At 40.9% G+C, this 15,845-nt stretch overlaps 1 protein-coding gene across 4 annotated transcripts in view; it reads right to left on the bottom strand.

Moving 5' to 3' along the window:
* Positions 1 to 15,845, bottom strand: part of CUX1 (cut like homeobox 1) — a 267,930-nt gene that overhangs the window by 208,970 nt on the left and 43,115 nt on the right. For all 4 annotated transcript variants that reach the window (XM_069945829.1, XM_069945827.1, XM_069945826.1 and 1 more), the window contains exon 2: positions 15,421 to 15,531. In XM_069945829.1, coding sequence (XP_069801930.1) covers positions 15,421 to 15,531 — 111 coding nt within the window. The remainder of the gene's footprint in view (positions 1 to 15,420; positions 15,532 to 15,845) is intronic.

Raw genomic sequence — 15,845 nt, 5'->3', positions numbered from 1 at the left:
ACTGACTGGTTATTTAATTTCCTCAAGTCGTTACGATTACAACGATATGTAACATGTATAACTTTTATATTATCTGATGGCTTGTAAAAAATTCAAACCATTGTTAACAAATATATGTTCCTTAAAATCGCTCAATTCCCAGGCTTATAGCGCTTTTATCCTTTGGTCTATGGGGCTGTGTGAGGTGTCATTTTTTGCGCCATGATGTGTTCTTTCTACCGGTACCTTGACTGCACATATGCGACTTTTTGATCACTTATTACATTTTTTCTGAATTTGAAGCGACCAAAAATGCGCAATTTTGCACTCTGGAATTTTTTTGCGCTTACGCCGTTTACCGTGCGAGATCAGGAATGTGATTAATTAATATTTCGGGCGATTACGCGCGCGGCGATACTAAATATGTTTATTTATTTGTTTATTTATATTTATAAAATGGGAAAAGGGGGGTGATTTGGACTTTTAAAAGGGGAGGGGATTTTTTGTTAATAAAAAACATTTTTACTTTTATTTTTACTTTAACTAGAAGTCCCCCTGGGGGACTTGTATATACACAGCACTGATCTCTCAGAGATCAATGCTGTGTATATACACAGCAAAGATCGATCAGATCGGTGATAGATTGCTATGGCCTGCTGCAGAAGAACGGATCTGGGGGGAGATCCGTCCCACTAGACACCAGGGATGCACAGATCAAAGCCTCTAAAAGTGCAGCTGTCAGGTTTTCAGCTGCACTTAGAGGCTTAATTAGCCGGCGCGGCAATGGGACCCGGCTCTGAACACCCCCCGCGGCACCATGACGTATCAGATACGTCATGGGTCGCTAAGGGGTTAAAAAGAGACGCTGTTCACACTAGCATCACAGATTCTGTTAAGTAACTAAAGTTGAGGCAGCATAGTGCTCAATAGAACATCAGGGTGCTTGGGTAAAAGGTGGCCATACACCTTCAATAACTGACGGCCATCAGTTGAACCGATTACATTTTTTATTTCAAATTATTAGATATTTTGCCAGTAGAAAGAACATTTAAATGAAATATACAAAAACCAGAACAAAAAATATTAGGTTTCTGCAAGACACATCAGAACTGTAAATGAAATCGGTTAACCAGGGACCCTCCGCTTTGCTGATCAGGGGGCACCTAATTAAATGCTCTAGTCTCTAATTGATTTCAATGGGGTTCGTTACTGGAGCATTTAAAGCAAGACTGTACCCACAATCTGATCCCCCCCAAACCGCTTGTACCTTTGGATAGCTGCTTTCATCCAAGATCCGTCCTGGGGTCCATTCGGCAGGTGATGCAGTTATTGTTATAAAAAAACAACTTTTAATCTTGCAGCCCTGTGTCAAATTGGCGTGGCCTAGAGTGTCTGTGCAATAGGATTGCGACACCTCTCCGTCCCTCCTCATCATTAGTAATGCCCCTGGAACATTTTTTCCTATTCATCACCTGTGAGAACACTGCACATGAGCTGGATCGTTAAGGCACCTGTTCAGTGTTCAAACAGGTGAGAAGTAAGAGAAAATGTTCTAGGGGCATTCCTAATGATGAGAAGGGATGGAGGGGTGTCACAATCCTATTGCATAGACACTCTAGGCCACGTCAATTTGACACAGGGCTGCAAGATTAAAAGTTGTTTTTTAGGAAATTAAATGCATCACCTGCCGAATGGACCCAGGACAGATCTTAGATTAACGCAGCTATCGGAAGGTACAATCGGTTTTTGGGGGTCAGATTGTGGCTACAGAGTCGCTTTAAGTGCTCGTTCAATACTATTTGTAACCAAACTGACAGACTTTACGGGTCATTTTCTTGGATCCTGGTGGACCCTCACCAACGTAAAAAAGGGGGAAAATCAAGGTTCTGGTATTAAAACTACAAAAATGTGGCTACAGCAGTACAGAAAAAAGGGAACCCTGCAAAAACACCCCAGTGAGCAGAACCCAAAAATAACATACAGACTAAACTGCAATTCTGATACATTAAAAACTTATCCACGTTCAAAAGAAACTCTGAATTGTTCAATATTCCTCGCCCGCCTTGTAATCTTATCTTCAACCTGCGTTTTACATACAAAACTATTCCCTGTGGGTAAAGCCAGCTATTTGTCAGTGTAAAAGCTTTGCAACCTGCAATATCCCCTCCTATACTCGGCATTGCTTACATGCTGCTACCATTTCACTGACATGCAAATTCTTTCTTCTTTTAAAAGGAAAAATGTGGGTTATGATTATTAAGAGGCAGCGAGCACAATGAATCAAAGCCTGGCAATGAGGCTCACTTCTGAGCTGTCACTTAGGAAATTAAACACCATTATCCTGCGATTTACAAATTCTTCTGCATTTACTGTATTACCGAGGCCCTTGCACTCCATTTTATCTCTCTTACTGTTAAATATCTCCTCTCCCTGCTAACAGTGCTATAATTAACTTGCGAGACGCTAGTCAGTCAGCCTCGGCAACATGCCAAGAAATCAACCCCAATTACTATATTCACAATGTCAGTAATGCTCACTTCTCAGTTTATACTAATTTGAAATGGCAGGTTCCAACTTCCCATGTCTGAATTATACAATCCCATTTTCATACAATCCCATTATAAAATAACGTAACATTAGAGCCTACAGAACGCTCCGGCTGTATACTTACAGGAACAAACTGCAAACAATCTGCAGTAACTATCTACTGTTAATACGACTATGTGAGGAACTAATCGTATAGAGCAGAACGAAGGGATTCTGGGAGTGAAGCTATACTTCTACATGACAAATAGTTACAGGAGCTATTCCAATGATGCCACAAACGTGCAATCATAACTCAGTATCTTATAGGTATGGATGGAGCTGGAGGTGCTGCTGAGCTTTGTGCCATCTACGGACTAGGAAAAAAGTGACTTCCTGCCATCATTTAAAGGAGAAGTCTAACCATTGTTTTTATTTGGCAGGCAGCAGGGGCAGGTGGAAACAATACAGAATCCTAACTTATCTCTCCATGTGCCCTTGCCGTTACACCAGCTCTGGGACCACAATCGGAAGGCATTACCCCCCCCCCCTTCCTCAAGTCCTGATGATGTCATAACGAGAGGGAAAATGCCTTCCCAGCTGATGGATTGCACGCTCAGCCAGTCAGTGACTGCAGTGGCGTCCCGCCTTAGTCACTGACTGGCTGAGCAGACAATTCAATCTACCGTGTCATGATGTCAGCTGGAGAGTTAAGAATGGTTTTCCCCGACCCTGCCTTTAAGAAAAAGTCCCCTTGCCGGACTTCTCCTTTAACTATTGCACATATCCACCGTGTGTTTGTTTCTGATACATTCTGAATTGCACGAAATAGATATATTGCACTTTAGATTTAACACACAGGGGTGTGTATCAGAGAACGATGCAAGCTAATATGCCGTCCATATGATGTCTATCCCCAACGGACTATTAGAACCTATTGCCTCATGTATACTGCCAGGACAACCACTTTCAGAAACAGAAAAACAATTGATGAGAGACGTAAAAAAATTATATGAATAGTAAAACCAAGACAGGAGCTGTACTTTATACTATGGTGTTGATGACTTAAGCCACTAAAAAAAAAAGGGATCGAGCATGTGTGCTCGATCTCCATCAACATCATCTCTCCATCAACATGTGTGCTTACAGTAAACTCCCACCATCCACTCAGAATTACAGTGGTAAGATCATTGTATGGCTGGCATAGAACACCTCATCTTATATGCCAGTTGCATCTGTACTGGACACTCTTATACCTTCTAGATATGTTGCTTACTACATACTGGACTTTAGTAATATAAGCACGGATACTGGCAGCCCACCTAGAAACTACTCTCTGGTGTCTCTTATCCCAAGACAAACCAAAACATTCAGTCATCACAAGCCGGCAACATTTTCTACTTCAGCAACATCAGAAAGACTTCACAATGACTGAACACGCTTTAAAATTTAATCAGGACTATAGAGACAAAAAACGTAACTTACAAAGAAAATCACATCGGTGATGGGGAAAAAAAAAAAACAGTGTTATGTGCCGAAATGATCAAACTGTCTACCCAACAAGGACTACAAAGAATGGTCATAAACAAGAAATCCTATACTTTACATATAGTCCAGGAGTCTGCTATGGGACCATTAAAGACTTTGTTAGAACCAGTTTCCTTCCTGCTTTGAATCTCTCCAGGTGGTCATACACCTTCAACAGCTGTCCAACAAACATGGGCTGACATCGCTCACTCCCAATCCCTGCATATCGTGAAAGTCCAGCTCTACCACATATTTATGTGTTCTCGGTAGATAGAGGAGAGGTGAGCCACTACTAGACTTCTCTAGCGACGGCTTAAACTATGTTCAGGCAATTGAAATACAACATACCTGACCCTTCTCCCTCCTATCCAGACCTCTGCCAGTAAAGGCCGCCTTTCACCTTAGCTAGTCAGCTGATCAAAGTCGGCAAGTTCGGACAACCTATCACTAATATACACTCACCGGCCACTTTATTAGGTACACCTGTCCAACTGCACGTTACCACTTAATTTCTAATCAGCCAAACACATGGCGGCAACTCAGTGCATTTAGGCATGTAGACATGGTCAAGACAATCTCCTGCAGTTCAAACCGAGCATCAGTATGGGGAAGAAAGGTGATTTGAGTGCCTTTGAACGTGGCATGGTTGTTGGTGCCAGAAGGGCTGGTCTGAGTATTTCAGAAACTGCTGATCTACTGGGATTTTCACGCACAACCATCTCTAGGGTTTACAGAGAATGGTCCGAAAAAGAAAAAACATCCAGTGAGCGGCAGTTCTGTGGGCGGAAATGCCTTGTTGATGCCAGAGGTCAGAGGACAATGGGCAGACTGGTTCGAGCTGATAGAAAGGCAACAGTGACTCAAGTAGCTAACCGTTACAACCAAGGTAGGCAGAAGAGCATCTCTGGATGCACAGTACGTCCAACTTTGAGGCAGATGGGCTACAGCAGCAGAAGACCACACCGGGTGCCACTCCTTTCAGCTAAGAACAGGAAACTGAGGCTACAATTTGCACAAGCTCATCGAAATTGGACAGTAGAAGATTGGAAAAACATTGCCTGGTCTGAAGTGTCTCGATTTCTGCTGCGACATTCGGATGGTAGGGTCAGAATTTGGCGTCAATAACATGAAAGCATGGATCCATCCAGCCTTGTATCAACGGTTCAGGCTGGTGGTGGTGGTGTCATGGTGTGGGGAATATTTTCTTGGCACTCTTTGGGCCTCTTGGTACCAATTGAGCATCGTTGCAACGCCACCGCCTACCTGAGTATTGTTGCTGACCATGTCCATCCCTTTATGACCACAATGTACCCAACATCTGATGGCTACTTTCAGCAGGATAATGCGCCATGTCATAAAGCTAGAATCATCTCAGACTGGTTTCTTGAACATGACAAAGAGTTCACTGTACTCAAATGGCCTCCACAGTCACCAGATCTCAATCCAATAGAGCATCTTTGGGATGTGGTGGAACGGGAGATTTGCATCATGGATGTGCAGCCGACAAATCTGCGGTAACTGTGTGATGCCATCATGTCAATATGGACCAAAATCTCTAAGGAATGCTTCCAGCACCTTGTTGAATCTATGCCACAAAGAATTGAGGCAGTTCTGAAGGCAAAAGGGGGTCCAACCCGTTACTAGCATGGTGTACCTAATAAAGTGGCCGGTGAGTGTATATGGCCACCTTACTTTAACCAAGCAGCACGATAATGGAAAGGACAGAAAGGGACAAACAAATGCCATACCCTTCTAGGTGGCCAAACCCAACAGCACGATGGAAGACCTATTTTGACTCTTGCTATCGGTCCCATCTTACTTCTCTGACATCAATGGTCATGAGAGAAGTTCCAGCAAACTGGAACATAAAGACCTAGTACAATCCACTATATAAAATATAAACACTTCAGCAGAGTATAGAAAAGTAATCTTTAAAGGTAGACAGCTTCTAGATGTCAAAGCATGCATTTCTCCACTGCGTATGCCATATGTAGCAAATCCATTCCACCGCTAATTGAGATTGCAGCTCAGGGACCTACCTACACTTTATATCACACATTATAGCTCATCTGGAAAATACTTGTCATTGACAAGTCTGGCATAAACAAGACAACACTTCCCAGTCCAACCCCCGCATAGAATGATAAAACAAAGTCTTCCATACCAGACAAAGTAATTGAAGTCAATGACCCATTAAAGTGCAATTTGTTACAGCCCACATCTACAATTAATATACAAATTCTATTACAGATACATTATTGATTATGACATTGCAGCTAATAAATATAGAAGAAAGTTACTTTCTCAATAAATTGTGCTGCACTCTGTACTTGGCAAGTTGATGCGTTTCAATCAGAGGAATATTTATTGCCGCTGTTCGGGGATAATGTGAATAGACCAATAAAAGTGTCAGAAGAGGGAGAGCGCGAAGTGGAATCAAGAAACGCTAAACATGGCGCATGAGGTCAGAAAATGTGAGGACGTGACCACCACAGGAAGTGTCCTGTCACATGATGGCTGCCACCATCCCATAGGCTCTATGTACACAAGACTGACTGATACATCATCCTTTCCATTCCATTGATTGCTAGATCGTCTGGGCAGCCCATAGCATACAGCAGCGGTCTTCTGCCGCCGCTCCTATTCCACGGAGCAACGGCAGCATATTGTTTCTGTATGAGTCGTTTATCTTTCAACATGTTGAAAGACAAACGACTGCAGTGATCAGCCGACATGAACGATGTCGGCTGAGCGTTGCCTTCTATTTCACAGGACGATAATCGGCCATAATGGCAGATATCGGCCGAATACGGCCGACAATCGTTCCGTGGAATAGGGCCTTTAATGACAACCTATCCTCAAGATCGGGTGAAGTGTCCAATGTTGAACCCCTTACTCATTAGATCCTGAGGATAATGTCATCAGAAAGAGGACTGTGCATTGTATTCATCAAATTCCTGATTCTACTACATATAGTTCTTACTTATATACTATTAGATTTAAGAAGTAACTCAACTGAGCCATCGTGAAGACTAGTCATAGGTACTAGAACATCAGTGACACATGTAGCAAATGTAGATGACTTTTGGCTTGACTGGCGTCCGCTTTACGCTTAGCAAATGACAATTTACTATAGAAATTCCTTTTCAGTCTCTTTCTTCCAACACATTAGTCGTTGTGTGGCATAGGTCACATGACCATCAGCTACACAGATATATTTCTCTGTTAGGGGTCTATTTCTATCTTTGGAATGAAAATAAAAAAAAAAAACACCAAAACTGCACAAAGTGTAAACATTGCCGTCTGAGTACTCGCTTGATAAGTTTGCATCATTTCACAAGGGTAAATGTTTCTTAAATTTTTTTAATTCACATCAATAATTGGGAAAAGATTTTTTTTTAAAATAGAAGAAATAAATAAATGAATGGCTTTGCAGCCGAGGTGTTAAATTACCCAGACAGGCTGTCATGTAAGTTAATTACAGGATTAATACCTGATCGCTCTCAGAGTTGAGTAATGTCCTTCGCACATAGTACAGGAGACATTCATCTGCATTTAGAAAAATATATAAAACCCCACCCTGAAGGAACGGAGCACACCACACTCACTATAATTATACATACGTCGCCTCACACCACTTACACATTACATAACATTAGCAGCCATGGCGTTACATATTAATAGTACCCTCTGTGTTTGGTGTGTCATAGTAAAGAACACAGACTTAAAGGGATTGTCTGAGATTAGGAATAGGGTCCATGAGCAGTGTCTGATACAACGGCTGTCTGCTCTAACCTCCCATAAACATGTACAGTACATGTACTCTCATGCATATTTATTTTATTAGGTAGAGGAAAGAAGTCTGCCACCAGCACAGACACAACTCGTGTTCCACGTCAGGAGGCATACACAATAATTAAGATTAATATTGGTGAATAAGAAAGGGCTTGTCCACAAAAACACAAAAGGTAAGATAAAACTAAAGATAAACCTTTCTGTGTAAACACACAAAGGCTATGCTAACACATAGTGAATATTTAGCATTAATTGGTGCTATGTTGCGCAATTTGCAGAAAAACAGCGCTATTTTGCCGTGATTCTGTCAAAATCACTGCAAAAATATCGCTATTGTAATGCAAATTGCGCAACTCGTGGCAAAATAGCGCCAATTAAATTCTATTAAACGTGAACATGGCAACACAAATGAGCACAAATCTAGGTGGTGATTGATGGTGTAAAAAGGCCTCTATGTACACTGATCTAAACACCCTGGCATAGAAATCGGCATTATCCGACTATGGGGGGAGATATATTAAACATGGTGTAAAGTAAAACTGGCCCAGTTCCCCCTAGCAACCAATCAGATTCCACCTTTCATTTTCCAAAGAGTCTGTGAGGAATGATAAGTGGAATCTGATTGGTTGCTAGGGGCAACTGAGCCAGTTTCACTTTACACCATGGTTGATAAATCTCCCCCTATAAATTCCAATGTTCCATGTGTATGCTGTAAAGCATATCCCTACTTAACAGCAGCTCAGGCATAATGGCTGCCCTTACAATTGTGTGTAAATCATATATATATATATATATATATATATATATATATATATATATATATATATATATATATATATATATAATGTATCGATAGATAGATGGATAGATAGATAGGATATGTGATACATCTTCTTTGAGCACATCAATTTATTGTGGATCCTAAGCACCGCACATAGAATTGATGGAAAGGATTAGCCTGTGTGCATTTACTGTTAACTAAAGCAAAATTATCCCTGTTGAACTTTGATGAGCCACGTCAGAATCTGATTATAAGCGGCTGGAGCTGTGTATAATGAGTCTGAACAGAATGGTTAGTTTACCAGAAAATTACGCCTACTCATGTACGATACAGTAATTATAAGCAATTAGGAACTTAGCAAGAGAGCAACTGATGAAGAAAAGCTCAAAATCTAGATTCATCTCATATATTTCACCATTTATAAATTACTTACAGCGGTCACATTAATAAGAAAACAAAGAGACTGCAGCACGTCATTTACTGAAGAACAAATGGTACCATTTAGAAAAAGCAATGTATAATAAGGTTAATGTTCGTTTAAAGGAGAACTGAAGCAAGATTTCATTATTTCATTTTTTTTTTTCACTTTGAGAATAGCAGGTAGGGCGTCAATTATCACAATTAATTCTTGTTGCCTACAGTAACGAATCAGAGTTTAGCTCTTAGCTCTCAGAATTTTCTAAAGATATGAGAGCTGCTCTGTGATTGGTTGCTGTGGGCAATAAAATCAGTTCTGTTAAGGTGCCTGTACACTTTAAGAAAGAAACCATGATCCAGCAGTGTTGAACGCTAAATAAAGTCCAGTTTATTTGCCAAATGTCCCCTCTGTGTACACTCAACATATACAGCTCCTCCAAACAACTTCAATCATGCACAGATCCACTCCAATGCTGTGTCGCATAAGGCTGGGTTCACACTACGTTTGTGCAATCTGTTTTTTCAAAAAACGGATGAAAAACAGATGGAAAAAACAGATGCAACTGTGTGCATTAGTTTTTCCATTGACTTCCATTATAAAAAATGGATCAAAACGGATCCGTATTTTTTTTGATGGACAAAAAACATGGTATTTTTTTCTGGGAGCTGTATATCTTGAGTGTAGACGGAGGTGACATTAGGCAAATAACCTTGATTTTATTTAGTTTCCAACACTGCTGGATCATTGTTTCTTTCTTCATATAATGCAACACAGCACTGAAGTGGATCCGTGCATGATTGAAGAAGTTTGGAGGGGTAAGCTGCCTTCCTGCTTTGCCTATATTGCCTATACATCCAGAACCCTTGGACTTTGGTAGGACCAGCTGACTCTCCAAAGTGTATGGTGACCTCCCGCTTACTTCTTCCCATTGAGAACACAGGGGTGCTCGGTTGTGCTGAACTTGTGTTTGGGGAGGATGGGAAAAAAATCTTTTTGATATGTTTTGATTGGCCCGTGTCTGGGGACTAACAGCCCTATTCTATGGGCCGACGGGGGCCCAATCAATAATGTAAACGAGCGCCAATCTGCTAGATCGGCACTCGTTTACTGGGCCATTCCACGCCCCAATAATCATTTAGAGAGGGCTGCACGGACACAGTTACCTGCATGGACATACATTACCTAAGCATGCTGCAGGTCTTCTCCTGCGCTAATTCTCTCCCGGTCCCGCACACAGCAGCAGCTTCGGAGCTGCCTGTCTGAGCTGACAGACCGCTAATCACTAGCCGCGGAGGTCCTGGCCAGTGATTGGCTGAGCGGTCTGTCAGCTCAGACAGGCCGCACTAAAGCTGCTGCTGTGCGCGGCACTAACAGAGAAGGAGAGCAGGTAAAGACCTGCAACATGCTAGGTAAAGTATGCTGTTTGTGAAATAGTCGGTCGGCGGCTGCGCACCGCTATTCCACGTAGTGATGCGCGGTCGGTGCCCCATGATTTTAGGTTCGTACCTAAATAAACAATCAGCCGATGACACCATCATCGGCTGATCTTTGTCCCTATTCCACAGAGCGATAATTCGGCTGATTGTCGCTGCGTGGAATAGGCCCCTTAGACTCCCACCGATCATTAGAAACATTAAGGAGAAGTGCTTAGCAGGGCATTTCTCTCCTTGCTAAATAAAGCCAGCACCCAGACCCCGACTAAGTTTGAACATGTAAGTAAATGCACAGGCTCCACTGACACTGTCATTGGTGTCATTCATATCTTTATAAATGGATTATACTGACATGTTTCTATTACAAGTGAATTTTTTTTTAAAACAGTAACACTTCAAACAGTAATATATTTTTATAATTTTGCTAACCTTTTTAAGTAAATTTATATTGCTCCATTAAACTTGATTTAGAAAAAGAGAAGATATATGTTGTACAATAAACCAGTAACGTTTACAAGATTTAAATCCAAAACATGTATCATTTGGGGAAAAGTTTGCATTACCGCCAGGAAACCACAGTGTGAAGAGTTAAGGTGGACGTTTCTGTCTCAAAACATTTCTTTCCATATATTTCACACTGAACTATAGACACAAGAAAAAGCAGGGTACTAAAAGGTTTACAAAATCTCCTGATTCTGTCGTTGCCAACTAAAACACCTACTATGAATTTAGTAATACGTTAGGCAATCATAAATCATACAGCTAGACGTTTTAAAAGGAAAAAAAGTGGATTTATTGTCACATTGTAGACGCAGTGTAAAAGCACAAATCCATTTTTCCATATATTCATCAACTCTCTGGATGTGTTAATGCACAAAGAATCCCGGAGTAGAGAAAAAACACTCTCTATTTTCCCTGTTCCTAACATTGCCTTTATTCTTTATCAAAAGAGCATTTTCCATGCAAAGCGCATTAAACCGAGGGGGCTGCTCTATAGGTAACCTCTGTAGGAGGAATACAGCAATAGTGTGGCGGTATGGAAAGAACAAATATATGTATATTTAAGTCAAAGAAATGTACTGGCAATGAACTGTACAGTAAATAGAAATTATAAAGGCTCTGGGTACATGGTGATATTGGCCATGGCATAGGTTGTATAGCCAATGATTGCCATGCTGCTGTTCACTTTTTACAGCTGCAATACGGTAGGGTAACATGGCAATCTCTGTCCATGTAACCTAAGTGGTGGCCGAGGCCTTTGTCAATCTCTAGTCTTAAATGTCTAAGGGTGCCTTTACACAGAGAGATTTATCTGACAGATTTTTGAAGCCAAAGCCAGGAACAGACTATAAACAAAGAACAGGTCATAAAGGAAAGATTGAGATTTCTCCTCTTTTCAATTCCGTTCCAGGCTTTGGCTTCAAAAATATGTCAGATAAATCTCTCTGTGTAAAGGCCCCCTTAGATAGGACTGTGTTCACACTATTTAGTCACGTAGCATTCTTTACTTAACGTGTAAATTGTGCCAACAAGGGCAACAGTTTTGCAAGACCACTACACAAATCATAGTATGATTATATTCCTAATACAATAAAGTTAATAAATCATTCATTTCTAGGTACGCAGAAAGAAAAAAAATTTGCAAATAAATAACCCCCCCACCCACAAAAAAAACCAAACCTTGCCTAACCAAAGCCTTTTTACACAGACCAATTATCTGCAATCTGCAACACTTATTTGGCCGACAGACGATAATCGGGCCGTGTACAGCAGTGGCATCTGCCGAAAAACGCCTACTTATATTTACAAAGGGCAGATTTTCCGTAGCGTTTCTCCATGAAAGTCTGCAGCAAATTCTGGTACAGATCTGGACTGCATCTCTTGGTGCGAAGGTTGAAATTCTTGAAAATGTTTATATGCCACTAAATCCACAACTGCAGATTTATCAGATTTTTTTTTATCATGTCAATTGGGAAAATCTGCTCCATAAATAGACACTATGGAGGAGATTTATCAAACATGGTGTAAAATGAAACTGGCTCAGTCACCCCGGGTAACCAAACAGATTCCGCCTTTCATTCCTCACAGACTGTTTGGAAAATGAAAGGTGGAATCTGATTGGTTGCCGGGGGCGACTGAGCCAGTGTCACTTTACACCATGTTTGATAAATCTCCCGGAACTGCAGGGCGATTTATACACAGGTTTTGTGTGCATTTCTTTTCTCAGAGTTTGGATGAGATTAGTTAAATCTCATCCATTTTACTGCTATTGTAGTACTCTGTGGAGAATCTGCAGCATATCTGCTCTGTTTGAACACATCCATATAGTTTACTGAAACAGATGCCTGATTTTGGCGGTTTCAGACCATAGAATAGTTCCAGAAGATGATGCAGGAAAGTCATATTTTCTTAACTCATACCTGCGAAATATCAGCTAAGATGTGTATATAATATATATCAGTATAGGAAAGCCTTTCATAGTTTATTTATTTTACTGTGGGAACTACTTTTGCAAAGCAATAACATAAACCATCACAAGCAAATAACATTAAAGAGTCGCTTTGTTTTGTACAAGACGACATGTGGACATCAGTTTAAGAGTGACCAGTTTAATGGCAACCAATATGGCAGCACTTCCTGTTACTTTTGCAAAGTGTCTGCTACAAGAATACAGGCCCTGTTAATATCTCTGTAAGGGTGCGTTCACACGTACAGGATCTGCAGCAAATCCGCAGCAGATTTCATCACCCGATTCGATTTGCTCTGAATCTGTAACTTCAAATCTGCTGCAGATCCTGTACGTGTGAACGCACCCTAAAAGTAACATAATTAAAGGGGTTATGCAGGCTTACAAAACAATGGCCATTTTTTTGCTGTTCAGTTCATAGTTACATAGCTAATAAAGTTGAAAGAAGACAAGGGTCCATCACGTCCAACCTAGACGTCAAGTTCAGTTGAAGTGAATGGAGCTGAACTGTAATACCACAGACAACCTGAGGAGAGGTGTGGCGTTGTTTTTGAAGCAAAGAGGCCTGTAATTCTGGATAAACCGTTTAAACATTGGCTACTTTTCTCATTTACTAATGATTAAGAATTATACTTTTTATCAACAAATGAGGATTTTTTTTTTCCACAGAAGGTTAAGACAATATTTGACATGTTCCCTGACACACTTCCAGATTGGGAGTGAAGGGAGTACAGAGATCCTAGTATGCATTTCATTTCCTAGACTCCTTCCTTAAAGGATGCTACTTTTCACATGCATGAGAAGCGATTACTAAGAAATTGCTCAGAGGCAATCCACCAAGAAAATATTCAGTTTAACAGTGCAAACATGAAACCAGCTGTTGATGCTAAAAACAGTTTGTGCATCCAAGGGCAAAATGCATATGTGTCTCCGGGGTGCTAATTATATTAACCTGTTCACTGCCAATACAATTCTTCTTCTGTTCTATCTACTCTGATGAATAATATTCTAAACAAAAGGCAGGAAGAACATATGACATGGGTGTCATGGAGATGATTATACGCAAAAAGATGTGGTTGTCTGTCCTCTGTCAATTCAAAGCATATTTACTAATGTACAGTCATATCAAAACTGAAATTTAAAGGGGGGGTTTCCCTTTCATAAAGGGATGGAATATATAGCTAGAATATGCTATCATGTTATGACTGTTGGAGATCTGACCTCTTTGGCCCTGACAGATTGTGAGAATAAAGGGAATAAAGCAGGGGTGTCAAATTTGCCGCTCTCCTGCTGCTGCAAAACTACAATTTCCCTCATGCCTGTCCAGTCAAAGCTGTGGTATTCAGTGTTGCTGTAATGCTGCATCCCTATCTGAGTTTTTACCTGCAAAACTGCACTACCACCACCCAGATGTAATGATAGGGTCCTATAGATTGGCAATGGTTCTATACATCAGAGCCCCAACCATAATATAATGCATATGCTATCAACATGCCATTTCTTTGAGAGGTGAGAATACCCCTTAAAAAGGTCTATAAATCAAATCAATGAGAATTAAAGAGTAATTAAAGGGGTGTCCTTATTTTGACATTTAGGGTATAGCCATATGTATGACAGATGTGAATCCCACACCTTTCTCGAAATTTGACACCCCCCAGCCCCACCTGCCATACCGGGACGCCATATGCAGTTTACTTAACTCCTACAGAAGTTAATGAGCGCACAGAATAACCACAATTTTGGATAGCTTTATCCAGCTGCAAAGCAACAGGTTACTGCTTCCCTCCAAAAGAAATAGTCTGAGACTGAGGTCCACAAACCCCATCACTGGAGTAATGGGCACAGCTGGTGATGCCATCCCATAGTGTCTGCTTGCCCATTACATTCTGCTGCTTCAGATAAGCCCCCAGGAGTGAATATTAGGTACGTATTAAAACAAAAATAAATGAAAGATTTAAAAATCCATCAGCTAAAACATGGCCGCTTTTTCCCCAAAACAGCACCACTCTTATGAATAAGCCTACTCTTATCCATAAGCCCTCTCTGGCATTCAAATGAACCTGGCTCTCCAGGTATAACATATCCGGCTATGCAGGAGCATGAGGCAATATGCGTCACTCTGCAGTACATGTACACTGAAGCAAGCAGCAAAGACACAGTAGAAGAGGCAGACCGACGTGTGTATTGTCACATGCTCCTCCATAGTTGTCTATGACAGACGGAGGAGGTGTACTTGGGACAGGGGGTGTTGGAATAACAATGAAAGGATTATGCATCTGAAAGTGCCTTACTAAAACAACTTATATAGTAAAAAAAAAAAAAAAAGTCAACCCCCTTTAACTCATGTATACTAAGGCAGAAATAAGAAGTGCTGCATTTAACTGCCCTGACTATCTACTTTCTCCTAAGCCACAACCATCTGTTAAGGTCCATTGGAAGGCTCAGACAGTGCTCTCTTACCTGCTACACAAACAAGAAATATGAGTTATTGACTCACCTCGGGAGTGTTCTTCTTGAATTCTCGACTTTGATCAATAAGTTTTTTTCTAGACTGCTCACTTTCATCTTGTCTGTTTGCCAATACGGTTGCTGTTGTATCGAGTTCTCTCTGTCAAAGAATTAAGACATTAGGATCCGTAAGTAAAGACAGAATAAATGGACAAAACAAGCAAATACACAGCAGAAGTCAAGGGAAAATAAAAAAGAACAGCTATAAAACGGTAACAACTAGATTTGAGGCATTATGGTCCAAAAGAGACAGGGATGTTAGAAGACAATACTAAAAAGTATTTGAGCCATGGGGGCAGACAATGGTATATAGTAGTATCACCACTACAGCTGCGATGGTTATGTGGATGCTAGAGATGAGCGAACTTTGAGCATGCTCAAGTCCATCCGAACCAGATCGTTCAGAATTTGATT

This window comes from Dendropsophus ebraccatus, chromosome 11 (genome assembly GCF_027789765.1).
Source record: "Dendropsophus ebraccatus isolate aDenEbr1 chromosome 11, aDenEbr1.pat, whole genome shotgun sequence".
NCBI classification, from domain to species: Eukaryota; Metazoa; Chordata; class Amphibia; order Anura; family Hylidae; genus Dendropsophus; species Dendropsophus ebraccatus.
This window is presented reverse-complemented; position numbering and strand designations above follow the sequence as displayed.